The following is a 17,135-nucleotide window of genomic DNA, read 5'->3' as shown; positions in this document are numbered from 1 at the left end:
GAGAAAACACTAATGTACCTTGAAGTAATCCAAGAAAACATCAACGTTTCTAATCGACCCTGTGCTGGCAGTATGTGTGTGTCCATTTCTGTGATTTGTTTTGAAGTGGTGAAGAAAGCTTCACACTTTCTGGTGGGGGGGTAAAAAAAATCCTGACAACCTGTAGACATCTTTCTTGGTTTTGAATTAAAACTTTTCAACTGATTTTAAAAGAATGCTATTTCTTCCGATAATAAGATTTTAGATGTATGCCACAGTATTTACTAAAAGAAAAAAGACAGCAAATATGTGTTATTGGCTGTCTGAAATAGCAGTGGTTAATTAACTTTTAGCACACTGGAGAACTTCTGCAGTAAACATTAGTTATATATAGCATACTATTTTGACGCGTATTCAGAGAAAGAAAGGAATTCAGCTGAGCAAAAGAATACTTACTTATTTTACAGTGTTTCTAAACTGCCATTAGAAAAACATTTACTAGAAAGAGAGGTTTATTCCTAATTTTCAAAACTAGCTGTTCAGAGACTTCTAGGTACATTTCTTAAGCAAGATTTGTTTATACAACTGCAGTTCCCCCCATACTCGAAAGAAACTTGGCCTTCATAGAAAGAAAATGAGGTGATGATCTGTTTGTAAGAATGCATCTATATAGCCAGCTGGAGCTGTGAGGGACAGGGGGACCATAGCTACCAAACATGCTTGGACTTACATTCTCCAATTCTTGTTTTCTTCATTTTTATAGGCAGATTCTTTTGCTAACTGCATGTATTGCAGACAGTAAAAATATATAGATACATAATTATCAGTAAGTTCATTAAAATAAAACCTTGCTTCTTAATTAGCCAAGTATTCATAACAATTGGTTATTGATTAGATCAGCAGCTTAATTATTTAAGCAAACAACCATGGTGCAGCAGTATAGACCAGATGTTTTGCTATTTTTCTGATCTCACCTCGAAGTGTTCACTAGATCACTATGATGCCATTTAATTCAATACGTTTATCTGCAGTCATGGCAACAGACCAATTAATGGAAGCAGATATATCTGTCTTGGCATCTCTGAATACAGAGTCACTGTTATTTTTTTTGTAAACATAACTTATAAAATTAACCCTGTAAGCTTAGCCTGCTGTTAAGACACTCCAAGCATTTATAACGCAAACTAATATTTGCTTTTTCTCATTTTAGGATCTGATTCTCAGTCTCCAGATTCAGGTAAATAAAACAGTGGTATTTATGAATCAGTGTAATATCATGTAACGGGATGAAATACAATAATTTTCCTTCTTTTGTTTCTACCGCTTCATACGTATAGACTCTTCAAGAAAAGCACCATTGAATTTTTAATAATGGTTACAGTTGGTTAAGACCTCAAATTAAGGTCTTACTTGCAAAGCAGTATTTCCTGTAACAGTATATGTTGTCAGAAAATGAGTTGCGTGGGAGTACACAGACGGCTAATTTGTCAGCTTCAGTGGCACTTGTTATTTCATTTTTAGTCTCTTACTTAGGATTACAAGTTCCACCCACCCTGCTTAGCAGCCTACTGACATAATGTGTTACTTTTCCCATCCAATTTCTTCAATATTTTGTTTTCAAATCTGTAACTTGATGAGGTGGGGTAGTATATTCCTCTGTATGTCGAAAGTGACCTGAGGCATGTTTTGCACTGATTGATAAAGACAAAATGTGCTTGGGAATACTGAGGTGACGTTCAGACTTGAAAAGAAGATTGGAGCAAGTAATCAGGTAGTGAGGTGAAATTGCCATAACTGAATGGTCTTTTTGAGCTGGGATGTTTTTGAAAATTTAGCTGTAACGATCAAGAACCAAAAGAGTATTTTTCAATCTGCTTTATAGAAGGGAAAAACCACCAGGATCCCAAAAGAACTCCCAAGGTTAAGAACAGTAAATGAGAACATTGTAGGGAGTTAACAAACTGTATTGTTGAATGAGGTTTTGAAATTTTAAAGATATAAAAATTTGCAGCTTTATTCTTAAAATGTCCATGGGAGTATCAACAGCAGTTTCAGTTCTGTAATAAAGAAATATTTCCAGGTTTGCTTAAAAGTAGGTTGTTGTGATGATTGCAATATATATAGGTCTAGTAATCATCAAAAAATGTGGTTCTTTTTTCCTCACAAAAGCTTGGAGATCTTATAATAATGGAAGCAGAGAGGCACTGAATGGAGACATTAGCAGCTCATCTCTTATAGCAAAAGGTTTTAGAAGCGTACGGCCAAACCTACAGGACAAAAAATCACCAACTCAGGTAAAACTGAACGTACCAGATTTCATTCTTTAGTATTTGTGTGTGTGTTATTCTGGTTTGGACACCATGTACATATTGGGTATCCCTATGGGAAAGTTTTTACTTCCAGGTAGTGTGAATCACTTGTTTGTATGGGTTATGGCAAACTATTTTACTGTGTAAATAAAGTATAATCTGACAAGATGCATGACTACAGGTTAATTACCAGCAATTGTTTTCAATAACAAGACAGACAGCTATATATATATATAAATATAAATATATATATGTGTGTGCTAAATATAAATATATAAACATAAATAAAAGCTTTCTAGAAGTGTTCCCAAACTTCAAATAATACTTATTAGTGTTTTACACTCCAAAAAAAAAAAAAAAGCCCCCCCCAAAAAAAACCAACAACAACAAAAAACCCCAAACAAACAAACAAACAAAACATTGGTTATCAGGATATTAGAGTATAAAGGTTTTTTAATTATAAGATAATATTTCTGCTTGTTTTGCAGAACAATATGATTAGAAGGCACTTAATTTGCAAACACATTAATCTGATCAAAAAAGAACCAGCATAACAGTGTAAATTATGTTTCTGTTATTATTTTAATTCAAAGATATAAGAGGCACTGTGTGTTGTATTTATGTGTATTATCTGTGAATAATAGGTTATCATCTAAAATCATGTAGTACATTTTGGAAAGTATAGTGAAGAGTTCCACAGTTTTAATTTTTATTCAGTGTAATAATTGTGATTTTTTAAAGAAAATATAGACTCTTTCTGGGGTCTGATTCCAGTTTACTCTAAGTAGATGAGACATCTAGTTTTCTAAGTACAAATTGTTCAGCCCTTTACAGCAAAAGGTGATGGGAACCTGAGTTATTCCATTTTCCATTATATTGAACAATTGAGTAAAAGCCTTAGGTGCTAGTTTCTTTAAATAAAGGTAAAAGTCAAACTACAGCATATCTCCTACTAACATTTATTTTCTTTCTGTTTCTTCTTCAATGTTATTTTGCTGTGTGTGGATGATTTTGGCAAATAAGGCACCTCTGCCACCCCCTAGAAAAGAAAGCTTTCAGAAAGCAAGAGTAACTAATCACAAGAATGGAATTAATCTCCAGACAGTAACAACTGAGCCAGCTAAACACCTTCCTACAGACACTGGCTATTACACTAATGAGAAGTCTGTCCAGAAGATAATGTCTTCTCAGATATCTAACACAAATGTGTCCTATGTGCAAACAATCACTAGACCACTGGCCACCATCTCCAGCATAGGCACAAGCACAATAGCTGGTATTAGTGCTACTCTCCATCAAGGCCAAAGGCAGCAATCTCAAAAGCGAAGGGTATCTACCCTTAAATTAACCCGGACACAAGGCCCAGCAAGTAGTGTTCATTGTAATACACAGCAACAGCTCAAGCCTGTTGAAGTACCAATATTTTCAAAAAGGCCTGTCTCACCTGCCTGTAATCCCATGTCTGAGATACACACAGCATCTCTTTCCATTCAGATAGCTCCTACCCCTGAGAATAAAGCAGAGCCTGAAACCCAAGAACATCCACCTAGTATTTCTCCAGACACTTCAAAGATGTCTTCAAAGGATGTGGAACAAAAGTCTACAGTTCTTCCTTCTTCACAGGCTACAGAATGCCATGTGGTATATTTAATTTTTCCATCTTTTATTTTAGATCATTCATGAATCGCTTAACTCTCTTTAGTTATACTTACATTATCAAAGTTAGACCTTTTGTTTTCTGGGTAAAACTACCTGTCACATGAATCAAACTAGATCTGAACAAAACATGTAGTTTTTGGAAGGATATTGTACCAAAAATAAATTGGAACTGAGCTAGAAAGTAGACTTCCTTGTTCCTCTGTGAACACATTATGGAGTGCAAATGCATGATGGGAAATTAGTGAATTGTAGGTTGAAAGGTTGCATTAAAGCACTGTGTTGTCGTAGGTGCTGAGAAAGGATAACATATGGATAGAAAATAGTGGTTAGTTTTTTTCTACAAATGCAGCTCTGGCAGTTTCCTAGGACCACCATAAATAATTTTCTAAGTGTTTTCAGCAGGGCAGTCATTGCTGTCTTCTAAGTGCCCTGCGTGATAGCCCTTTTTATTGAAGATGGGTTGATAAAATCTTTTAAGTCAACCACCTCTACACAACAAGGCAAGGCATATCTAAGTCCTTCTGTTTCCTGCAAACCCTATGCCAACTGAGATGAAAATTCTATACTGATCCCATCCAGGAGAAACGTGAATAATAAGCACATAGTATAGGGAGAACAAGCCAGCAGTCTTACAGAAGCAGCTCTATCTTTTGTATAAGGAGAAGATATCAGTCACTGTAGTAAGTAGTAATAGGAGGATTGCTTTCATGTACATGTCAAATAATCTTTTTCTTCTTTTTCTTTTTTTTTTTATCACCTGTGGGAGTGAGCCCAGATATCTCTTGTGAGTGATACAAATTACAGCTAGAATCTTGTGTGGTTCTTGTCTATTATTATATGTTACCTTAAGGACACAAGTTTTTAAAATAATCTCTTGAGATCTGAAGTAATCCTGGTATATACTGAGGAAAAAAATATATATATTCAAAAATCTTAATCAAATCTGCGGCAGTTGACAGGCAGCACTTTTCCTTATTTCTTGGTTATGATCCTCTTAGAGTAGATAGATCAGATGCAGTACGAGGGAGGGAACAGATATGAGCATTTTTTTTTATGAACAGTTATAAAACGTGTTCAAGAATTTAAAAATAAGTTCCCATGATTGTTGGCTGTGGTGGGTAAGAGTCATACAAGGCTGCTGAAGAACTACAGCCTATACTGAGAGATTGCCATGTGGACCAGGGAACAGATAGCTAGGTCTTAGAAAGGATGGAAAAAGCTTCCTAGGGACTAGAAGAGTTAGCAGGGTTTATTACCATTCTGAAAGTTACCCAATAAGGTAAAATAGGCCTGGGAGCAATAGCACAATGAAAAATAAATACTTGCAACAACAAAAAAATAATCTTTCATTTCTTCTCTGTGTTACCTAGTCACATTAAGAATTTTCTATTTTAAAAGTTAATTACCAATGTACTATCTTGTCTCTGTTTGAAAGCCCTTCAGTTAGCGGTAGGGATTGTTAGAGGTCCTAGCATATCTGCCTCACAGCTCTGTCTGAGCCAGAATCCCATCACAGCATTTTGGTGTTTGTCTAGTTCTACCAACATCAGCAAGTCTGCTTTGAAGTAACATGGCACAATCATGCAAACTTGAAGTCTTTTTACAGCACTGTGTCAACAAAGTAACATATCTGGTTCTTTCAGTGCATCACACACAACCAGGTCTTCACTACTGAAGCCAAACATTTCTGTGTTAGCTGTGGAATACTGAATGATTTGCAATGTGTCAATTTCCTTCTTCAAGACGAAGTGAAAATTTTGCTCAGAACTAAGCTCTGTGAAATGATTTGCCAACAATTTGCAATGCTGTTTTTGAATTAACTAATCCATTAACCAACAGAAGCACAGAAGACTTCCAGTGAAATTTGTCCTTCTTGAGGTTAAACTATTGTCAAAACTATGCTATTAAAAATGCATTATTTAAGAGTTCTTAAAGAAAAATAAATTGTTTTGCCCTTGCAAAGAGCCAGTTCACTACTTAGTGTTTTCTGTCAAGGAGAGTGAGTCTATTCAAGAAAGACTCACAATTAAGAAATCATGTTAGAAACAGCAAGATTGAGAAAGATCTTTTCATGGTAGATAAGGTAGGCTCAAAAATTATAGGATGCTGGCCTGCAAGCCTTTTAAAATATATGCACTGAGAGAAGCCATCAGACAGTAGAACAGATGTAGGTGTAGTCAGTGTAACTTAAGAATTTGCATGTTTTCTTTTATTTTAAAAATAGTTGTTTGTCCTGTTAACAATATGGTGCTTCATATATTCTCAAATAAATCAGCATTTCTCAAACAAAAGTGGTTTTACAACAGCTAACACTTGTTAGGAAAAATACCTTTTTTTTAACATCCAGAGTAATGCTCAAACTCTAATGATCTGAATGATCATAAGTTATCTTTTTTATTGGAATTTTAAATGTCAAAATACATTTTGCAATTCTTTTTATTTTAGAATTTATTTTTGTTTCACAGTGGGCTGATAAAAGTCAAAAGTAGTTGTGACTTGCTTGTCAATTCTACACTTATTTTCCTGCATTCTCAGTGTGTGGGAAGAACAATCAGAATTCATCAACCAGGGTTCTTTGAATAAAATAACAAAAATCTGAGCTAATCATGAAGATCATTAAGGAACATAGCCTTTCAAGCTGCATTCATTTATTGTTCACCTGCCTGCAAAATTCAACTGACATCATCCCTGACATTCAACACTGAAATATAATCCTAAACATTGGTATGAAGAGATGTATCTAGCATCAGGATCCAGCCACGGAAACAGTAGGTTCTTGGAATGAAAGTGGTAAATGAGAAATGATGTGCATGTTTGTTTACCTACATGTGTCTGGCACGTGTACATCTATACAATAGCCCCAAAGTACACAAAGATACAGCCAGCTTAAAAATGAGAGAGCCTTTATAGTCCATGTTCATGGCCAAAATTTTTTCATTATTATTTTCTTTCTGTTGTTATATCTGTTCTTCTGTTTGCATTTCCTTTCTTCTACTGGGAGTTTAGGAGCAAGCAGAAGTGTGGTATGACTCACCAAGTGACATTTTACAGTCACTCCTACTCAGAGAGGGGTTAAACCCCTCACTGGCATACATCAAAAGAGAAGCATTCAAATTACTCAGTATTGTTGTGGGTTGGTGCTTTGTTGTTTTGTTTTTTTTACATTACTTAAAACCTTGTGAGATCCTGCTGATCTGTGCTGTACTGCAAATGTGAGAGAAATATCCTGATCTCATTCAACAGAGAAATTAGTGCTTGATAATGTGAGACAACATATATTTCATTATCCAAGTTTCTAACAAGCAAAAATTTTTAAACTGATTAAGAACTCTGAGCTGCATCTTCTGACACAGACGCCTTGTATTTTTAATCTTCATTTTGTTCCTATGTTCATGACTGCTATCTTGTTCTAATACCACTCTCTAAAACTGAGGATGCAAAACACTTGTCCTGTTTTCTCGAATTCCGCAGATGAGTGAATACTTAGTTTAGCACTGGTGCCATGGATGAATAAATGCTAAATACTTCTGAAGTGCTTATTTGGCCAGACCCGTAGCTGTTGATAAGCGAATCTATGAAAATAAAGCCATCATTCACAAATTTTCCTGAACAGCTTTGTCTAATACAGATATAGTTCGCTAGTTATTGATGATGTACTGAGTATTGTTGAGGGAGAGGAAACAGGTTTCAGTGTTTCAGGAACAGATGGCAAGCAAAGAAAAACAAGCACATAATTTTCCTTTTTACTTCTGTAAAACTGTTTTGCACAAGGGCTAAATCACCTCCATACACCAAGTTTAGAATAAGAGGGTTAGTTAGTAAAAATGGACATGGGAATGTAACTTGCAGCATTGGTTTGGAGATTTTGACATCATCTTTTGCTTATAAAAATAGAGGTATTTTTACCCACTTGTGCAAGTGTATGGGTGTAATTTGAATGTTGATTACTAAACTTTACTATGCATTAACAAAATGAATTTATTCACTCATCCTCCTTATCTGTGTCTTGATTGTTGAAGCAAGGCCAGTGCTTTGGTGTCATTAATAACCTTGCAACACTCCACAAATCTTGTATTGAAAAGACAGATGACTGGTTATGAAGCTGATGTAGTAGGGTCATCTGTCTACTTTATGTAAATCAGGTGACAACTGAAAGCTTCAGGCTTGATGTTCTAGTATTTGATGGAAAGTAAATGTTTCTGAGGACCAACTCAAAGCTCTGTTGAGACCTTCAGATCACTTCAAGCGTGTGCTGATATTTATTTCTCAAGTGTTGCTCCGTAGTCCAAGTGAATTATGTGGTCTAATTTTTCATTGTTCTAATTGATTAAATTAATTTTTTGGCCAGTAATCCACCTGACTTCTAACGTTTCTTGGGCTATCAAAATAACCAACCTAAACTAGATGGAATTGGTAGTAAAATATTTTTGTTTGGAAATACATTCAACCTTGTCTTTCTCATATTCTTCACAGTGATGAGGAATTTGGCTTTCGTAGTAGCTAGATGTATCTGTTATTTAGTGTTTACCAATGCTCCGTGTTGAGAGATATTGGATTATTTTATTGTTTTGTTGTTTTTTGGTTTTTGTTTATTTCAAATAATGTTTTCAGTCACTGTCTCATCCACTCTGCCCCAGAGTGATGATTCTGTCTATGACATAATCCTGGAATTAGTCAGAATATTCAAGTTTTACTTCACAAGGATGAGAATCTTCATGTTGGGGATCAATATCAATATCAATATCAATTACTGTATTCCTTCTACCCACATTATATTCTATATAAGAATGTGTCTTAATGAAATCAGCTATAATTTGCCAAGCACAATGAATTTAATTGTTGAAGAATTCGGTTTCACTTGCTCTCTGGATGCACCCTGAATATCTTTCCTTGTGTTGCCTATCCTTACTTCTCCCAAGCACTCAGTAAACTGTCTGTTTGAAGCCAGAAAGCTTACTAGGTTTCTTAAGTATCTACAGTTGCTTTTTGTTTTAGCAGTTCAGTGATCAACTTAGGTATTTCAGATCAGTGATATGCATTTTTTTCTTCTGGGGATACTGAGAGTACATCTTTGTGAAGAACTTCAGTTTCATACTGGTTTCCCTCGTTATCTCCTGGTTCATGTATTTTGCTGGAGATACTGAACTGAGAGTTGGACGATGAAATCGACCATGAAGAATTGTTCTGTTTTCCCTTTCTGTGTCTAATGGTGAGGTGAAATTACTGTTCATTGTATGAGTACATAAATGCATAGAACTTAAGCCCCCAATGATTTTGCTGTCAGTTGTTTCACATGTTCTATATGGTTAATTTTTGTGATCATTTAATAGTACTCTGTTGTTGTTTTGAAATTTCCAATGGTAAATTAGTTATCTCTAATAATACTATTTCCTTTTACAGTCATCCACTCAATTATTGACATTTCTAAATAAGATGTAATCTTCAGACTTAGTGTATGGAATTTTATTTTTTTTTTTTACACTGCAGATTTCATGCATTGTGGTGAATAAGATTTGAATTTTGAGCTGATCAGGTGCAGGTTTTTGTTTCTTACTGTTTTAATCACAGATCTTGCCAGAATGTTCTGGTTATTTTTATGTACGTTATGGATCCAGTAATGCCAAACGGTTCTTCTTAACCCTTTGAAAGAAGTGATGGGTATCTCTTAATGTGCTTCAAATTAATTTCTGAAATGCTTATTCATAGGGATGGTCCTGTTGACCTCAGTAAAATTATTTGTGTAATTTATTGTCGATCTCAGCAAGAATTATGGAACTGGACCCCCAGTGACCTCTTATAAATAGCATAATCTGGGTTATATTCCAAGTCTTCTATAAGGGCTTTAAAAGATAGTTTCAAATTGTGGATTAAATGCCATTTTGATGGTTTAGAGCATTTTCAAATGATTATAATTAAATACATCTGCATATTCCAAACACAGAAAAAAAAAAACACTACCACGAACATGCTATCAGTAACAATATGATCTTTGTGAGTAAATGTTGCTTTTTAAAGTAGTAATTGCTGTATATGACATCCCAGTGCCCTCTGTTTTAAATAATTCAAAATGTCAAATGTTCTTTCACAACAGCTTCTGTTCCAGAACTCGTCAGCTCTGTGCTGAAGTAGGCAGTATTTTTATATATTTCAGAAACTGATGGAAAGTTTGTGGCTGATATACAGTATAGAAAACATTGTAATACACCCAAAGTTTGGGCACCAACATGCTTTTCTTGTACCTTTAATTCAAAAACAAGTGGCAGATACAAAAAGCCAGTTTCACAACAGTTTTAAACACAGTGTCCTGTGAATGATATGAAATACCAGAATATAAAGCTCATAATGTAGTAATTCTCAGGGTAATCCTCTCGTGAGGATATTCCCAAATCCTTTTAAGGAGTGAGGCTAAAGCCAGCCAGGTAGTATGTTTTGTTTCAGTGTTAAATCACCCCTGTCCTGTACTTGTGTTCCTGACCCTTGTTCTTCCTCAGATTTATACCAAATACCCTAACAATCCTGTAGTTCTCTAATGTTGAAAAGGCAGCTATACTTACATCTTATCCAGTAGGCTGACAGGGTGCTTCCAGAGTGCTTGGAAATTCTAAGGTCATCCAAACTTTTTTATCAGTGAGGCAGTGGAGAAGATTTACTCAATCAAAAGAGGCAAAAATTAATAAGTAGACAGTCTTACAGGTCACATAAACATTCAGTACTAGCACTTCTTTTTAGCTTGTGGTCCTGCCCATCTATACAGTAATGTTAATTTCAAAATGATACCTGTCTTTTGATGAAAAAAAAAAAAAGGAGCAACATTAATAGAGATCAGACTTGCATATGCCTTTTTCCTTTTACAAGCAAAAGGAAAATAAGGTTCTCTAGGCTTGTATTTTTTTTAAATAGTTTTATTAATTATAGAATATATGGAATAGTCCATTGCAAACACACTATGGTTTCTGGCATTGCTTCCAGTAGTATTTGATACATTAATTTCTTTTGTGTTTTTGTACTTTAATATAGAGTGTGGTTGATCTATTTCCTAATCCATGTGAATGTGAACTTCCTAGGGCTGCTGGAAAAACTTGCACTTTTGTAATTCTCCTACACACAGCAAGAGGCAAAGGGAAAAATTTTTATTCATTTGGTAATCTGTTTCTTTCTTATTTTTTTTTTTTTAAATCTCAGCTTGGAAACCAGAAAGTAACTGCTCCTGTGATGGAGGTAAATGCTTCACAGACACACAGACAAACAGCAACAGAAGCTTCTCCACTGCCTCTTCCTCCTCCTGTGGTACCAGTTAACAGAGCCTCTTTCTCACCAGACAGTGGCACCCATCTAGTACCATATTCTTTGCCAACGCTTGATGATTTTTCACGCTTTTATAAAACCCCAGCCCTTTCACAATTTTCATATAAATACCCATTCCTAGCTTCTGAAAATATTATCCACAAGAACGAAACAGCCTCTGTGAGCACAGATTCTGCCATGAGTGAGTGCTCTTCCCGCACAATGAGTGAGTCCTCCACAGCCATTCTAGATGAGCTGCAGACTTGTAGCTATGATACTACTGACTGCTCTGAAACACCTTCCCCAACCTTGAGCCAGATGTCTGCTGTGTCAGATGGCACCACCTTAACCAACACTGCTGCCACTTCCAATGTAATTATCCTTCCTTTTTTCCTGCTCCGTTTTGTTCACAGGTTGCCAAAGGGGAAACGAATTCAAACTCGACTGTTACCCTATTTCATAAACATGTATTCTGTTAAGTTTTTTGTGTTTACAATAATATGAAGTTATTGCACATGTTATTGTCCAAGATGCATTGAATGGATTTAGCTTACAAGAAGTGAAAGTAAATTCAATAACGATCCATTCCAAATGGATTGGAAGCAAGTGGCATATAAACTTTGGAGAGATTTGTTTAATGTACTGTTAGTGATTTACACGTTTGCGGAGCTGTAGCCTCTGGATGCTACCATTTTTTGGCTTATAGTGAGGTAGAGATTTCAATTGTAAATTTGTAGAAAATGTTGGCAATACTTAACACTTTCTTTCCCCTCCCTCCCCCCCCACCCCTCCAGCCATGACCAATGACTGCATAAAGCTGTTTTTCTCTCCTCTAACTGATTTTTCCCTAAGCACTTGTTTCTTACAGGAGTGAACTTCATAAATAAGTTCCTAGTATCCAAGTGTCCTTTTACTTTTCTCTTAGCTAACTCAAGGAAAACAGCAGCATGCAATTATGATTTATATATACGTTTACTATTCTGAACCTCAGTATACTCTGATATGGGTAGAGAGAATATATAGAATTTTGGTCAAATCCAGATCACTTTTCATTTCTTTTCAGGTTATTTGCATGATCAAAAGGAGTCAGAATAGAGCTTTCATTTAAATTGTGCAATTTGTTGCTGAATTACAAAACTGAGATGTGTTCTGAGACCAAAGTTTTACTGTGTAATGACAGCATTTCAACTTAGTACAAATACTTCAGCATGCTATCATTTCCCAGTCTAAATGTAGCACTTAAAATTCTGAAAAAGAACAGTGTATATATTTTTTACATTTCATATATATTTTCTAAAATGTAATTGAGGCCAAACATGCAGATAGAGTCAACAATCTGTAGTCAGTTCAGTGACTAATGTTTATCAAATAACATCGGGTATATAAATGCAATTGTTAGTATAGCTTTGAAACCTAAAATTTTATGGAGACAGTGATGTTAATCTGCATGCTGCCCAGTTGTTGTAATCAAAGATACCATGATCAATGTATAGGGTTATATGTAAATAAGGCACATATGGCCTGCCTAGGGAGGTGGTTGAGGCACCATTCCTAGTGCTGTTCAAGAAGCGTTTAGATGGGGTGCTGAGGGATTTGATTTAAGTGGTTTAGTGGGTAAGGATGGTGTTAGGAGGATGGTTGGACTAGATGACCTTGTAGGTCCTTTCCAACCTAATGAACCTATGAACCTATATCTCACTCATCCTATGAGTTGTAAAAACCCGGAACATGTGTATGTTCTTTTAATCTCCATCAAAAACAATCCCTGTATTTGTTTTGTTTGTAAGCCAAAGTGAACAGTCCTTCCCTTTTTCCTTTTTTGAATAGTTTTCCTGTGGAGATATCTATTATGGCCTTAGCCTTCACTTTCTCTCCTAGATTTGACCAGGCAGGTAAAAATAGTTCAATACTAAATTTATAGAGAGAATGGATGAGTTTCCCACCAGAGGATAACAATCCCTAAACAGTCCAAAGAGCCCAATAGAGGAATTAAACTATCAGCAAAACAGACCTCTGCATTGCAGAAGATCTTTGTGTTTCTCTGTAGAGAAGGGCTAGATGGTTGTAAATTTACCTATGAAATGAGAAGATGAGGGACAAGCTGGTGGCACACATACACTTATGCTGCTAGTGGCTCTACTTCTCTGATGATATTCGAATTAACTTCATTCTCTGATTCATTGTGTAGATGAAAACCACTGAGGGAACAATAAAAGCAGTATAGGAGTGTAGCATCTATCACTGTGCCCACATAAACTGGAACCACACTTTCAAAAACATATCCAATTTGAGATTTGTTTATTCTTGAGGCCTTAGTGAGAGCTCAGATGTAAAGATTTTATAGCCGATTCTCCAAAAAGAAACAGTGTCAGTAATAAAAGCAATTTGAAACTTCCCAAAACAATCCTATAGTTAACCCTGCCAGCATTACAAAATGCTTCAGATATATAAATGCAAGAGTGACCACAATGGAAACTTCCTTTAAAGAGAAAGTCATTAAGAACTAAGAAATTATACTATTTGAGCTGCAATCCTCTTACACCCAAACTCAGAAATGTCATATTTGGACATTACATTCCACATCTACGCTTATGACTGATGTCCATCAGCTACTTCTGTACATCCTGTTTTCATGGTGTTTTTAAAGAAATTCGTAGAAATAGCTTTCTATTCTAAAAAAGCAAACACTAGTTTTGCTCCTCTCTTCAGAGAAAAAAAAAAGTTGTAATAAATGTATAAAAGACATATAATTATGGAGATTAATAACAGCCTGTCTTCCCTTCAAGCTTTCCCATAAAGCCAATGTACAAGAAAATACAAGGGGTGAAACTTAACTAGGGTAGAGGTGGATAGCCTCATTGATGAACCTCAGCTGAAAACCTTACTCCATCTCTTGAAATGCTGTCTCTGAGCTGATTTAGCTTTTCTAGATTTATAGCTCCAAATTGTTTTGGAGGATGGTGTGAGAAAAGTTTCCGTTTTGGTTCTTGATTTTTGTTACTGAAGGAAACATTTGAACAAGGAAATTTTGATGGGGGACATCATCACAATATAACTTTCTAATTGGGTTCCAACAGATGCCCTTAAAATATCAAGCCAGCTGAATGCATCTTAGGAGTTTGTGTGATGTCTGTGAAGGAGCTGGAATTTATTTCACTTGCCTAGCTACTTCAGGCTGAGATGTTAAAAAATTCAAATCAGTAGTCTCCAAAACATGCATCTATACAAGAGGTCATGAACCATTTCATTTTTAAATGCAATAATACTATGCCTTTCAATATGGGATTTACTTACGCTTTGCTGCTTCAAATAGTCTCCTGTTTTACATTTACAGCATTCAAAGAGCCCCACTTTGAACACCTAAGCTGTTTTAGTTCTTCTCCTTTGTTTAATTAAACTGAGCAGTTTATGGCACTCCTGATTTTGTTCAGATTTAAAACAGAGATCTACATGAAGAGATGCGATAGAAAGCTTCCCTCTCTTTTCACTGCTCTCTTATTTCACTCCATATGCTTGCTCGATATTTCTGTTCTGATTCTTTCAAAGCTCCCCATAGAAGTACTACAGCCCAGGAATAAGGCTTCAAAACTATTTTTTAAAGCTTTGGCTCACTCAATTTAGCTACTCGTAATGAGACTTCTCCCTTCAGTCTGCTCAGAAGTCCCATTAATATCAACAGGGGTGGTGCACGCGGATCATAAGAAGACGTCTTTTGGTGTGAGCAACCTATGGCAGGCAGCCTTTGTCACGTGATAAGAGGAATTTTTATTGCCATCTCCATTTTATACTGAATCAGACCTTGTTTGTGCAGTTTAGTTTTATTGCCTAGACTCTGCCTCGTCTGCCCCTCCCACCAGCCTGCTTCACAGGCTGCGCGTACAAGAAGTGAAGGTGGGAGGTGCAAGGTGTGTAATATATACAAGGTGTATAAAGGAACGCATTCTGCTCCGCAGGCAATGAGTTTTGTGTTTCAGAGAATGCAGATGCCACAATGGTACCTGACAAGTGGTAACTGTTGTGTGGATGACAGTCTTACATTGCTCTTTGTTTGGGACGGCATTCAGAGGGCTTTGTGTGTCGTTTAATGGGATATTGTTTTGTTTCTCTCAGGCTCAGATCACAGTGAATGGGAACTCTGGCACTGCTGCCAGCCCAGTGAGTCACTTTCAAAGGCCTTTTTCCCCTTCTTCAGCTTACTCTCCACCAGCTTCTCTCAATTCCAACCTTGTTATCATGCAGCATGGCAGGATGATGGGTAAGCCTCGCACAGAATGTTTACTTTATACGTTACACAACATATTCCAATTTATGTGGCCAAAACTGCAAACAATGGAAAAGGGCAGGTATTGTCTGTTCATCTCCTTCGGAAGTAAATGCAAAATATAATAGTATTTACTGTTAGACACAACAATTCCTGGATTGGAGTTACTTTTACTCATCCTTATGCTTATGACAGTGACCTCTTGCCACTTTTCCACTTGCTTTCCTGAGGAAAATGGAGCATATATAGAAACAGCTCAACCTGCAGAGCCTGTTTCCTTTTGCCCTCTTTAAGAAACCAAAGTCCAGCTTTGTACATTGCTTCTTCCCACAACTTCTATAAGCTTCAACTGAAATACTGCCAACAAAGGGGGGGCACTGGGCTTTTAAACACCTCAAGCCACGTAAATTTATAATTTGCTTACATATTTTTGTAATTCATTGTTGTATTGTCTTGTGTTGTGTTTTTTTTTTTTAATACTTGCATGATTAGCCTCATAAAGGAGCTTTGCCAGTATAATCTGGTTTTGCCAGTACAATCATTTACTTGCTTCTTTTTCCACAAGAGTTTGCAGGTTCAGATATGAGTATACACTGAAAACAATCTGACTGTGATCCAGAAATTTGTTTCTCTGTTGTGCATGCAGGGAAATTAGGTGGCAGGTGTGGCACTGAGAGTTACAGCTTAGAGATATGCTGCTATCCAAGTCTTAGTGAAAAATGCAAAACCTGCACACGTAGGTTTTTCCACATACTCTAATGCTACATTCTTTGGTTGCTTATAGTTTGTTGAGCTAAAGGTATATCAATTTTGTTTTGCATGTACCTGGGATGTGTTTTCCCATGATTTTTACTCTTGTATGATGCTCAATTCCTATGTTCCACAATGACAGTCTGATTTCATTCTCCTTGCTCACATAAAAATCCCAATGATGGCCTTAGTTTGAGGCCATATACAAAGAATGAAGGATCAAATCCCAAATGTTTTCTAAATTTAACATCATGCATTTTAGGAAAAAGGCCCAAATATTCAGACGTGCCACACAGAGTTGCCCCTCACCATATATGTGTAGCACTGGATTCTTTGCAAGACTTCAGACTTAAGTAAACAGCTGAAACAGTCATGCCAAATCTCCACAGTGGCAATGGGCAAAACACTCAAATCAAAATTAGTGCTTTCAGTCACTGGAGCTCCTTTCACCGATTTCTATTACAATTCAAATATTTTGCTTGAGAATAATCAAAAGATGTTAAATCATTATCTTCACCGGTAGTGTCAGAATGTTTCTTTTTACTCTTTCGTTCATATATCCTGCAGTAGAAATGTCTTGCAGTACCTGTGCACGCACAGCGCAAAACAACTTGCTTCGTCATAGCAGCTGACTGATTTACTGAAACATAACTCCTGAAGGAGTAGGGCTCTTCTTCCTGCACACAGCAACCATTGTCATGTGATGGTGGTTTGTTTTGTTGTGTTGTTTTTTTTTTTTGTTGTTGTTGTTAAATGAATTACTCTCTGGATATTTTGCTGGGTTTGTGGGGTTTGTTTGTTTGTTTTTTCCCCAAGCAATTTTCAGTAAGAAAAGTGATTGTAATCTACCAAGATCTGAGTGAAATAGCCTGATGCATAAATAAAGTTATAAT

General features: G+C 36.1%; 1 protein-coding gene across 4 annotated transcripts in view; it reads left to right on the top strand.

Annotated features, from left to right (window-relative positions):
* The window catches only part of SORBS2 (sorbin and SH3 domain containing 2), a 144,930-nt gene that overhangs the window by 75,971 nt on the left and 51,824 nt on the right, over positions 1-17,135 (top strand). For 3 of the 4 annotated variants that reach the window (XM_065736943.1, XM_065736946.1, XM_065736942.1), the window contains 3 exons: positions 1,190-1,216; positions 2,149-2,273; positions 15,342-15,486. In XM_065736943.1, the coding sequence (XP_065593015.1) occupies positions 1,190-1,216; positions 2,149-2,273; positions 15,342-15,486 (297 nt within the window). Of the gene's footprint in view, positions 1-1,189; positions 1,217-2,148; positions 2,274-3,311; positions 3,930-11,129; positions 11,604-15,341; positions 15,487-17,135 lie in introns of all 4 variants that reach the window. The other variant, XM_065736941.1, reaches the window with a different exon arrangement.

The sequence above is a fragment of the Cyrtonyx montezumae genome, unplaced genomic scaffold (assembly GCF_038088225.1).
Source record: "Cyrtonyx montezumae isolate F1298 unplaced genomic scaffold, pur_monq_1.0 scaffold_2, whole genome shotgun sequence".
In the NCBI taxonomy this organism is placed as follows: domain Eukaryota; kingdom Metazoa; phylum Chordata; class Aves; order Galliformes; family Odontophoridae; genus Cyrtonyx; species Cyrtonyx montezumae.
This window is presented reverse-complemented; position numbering and strand designations above follow the sequence as displayed.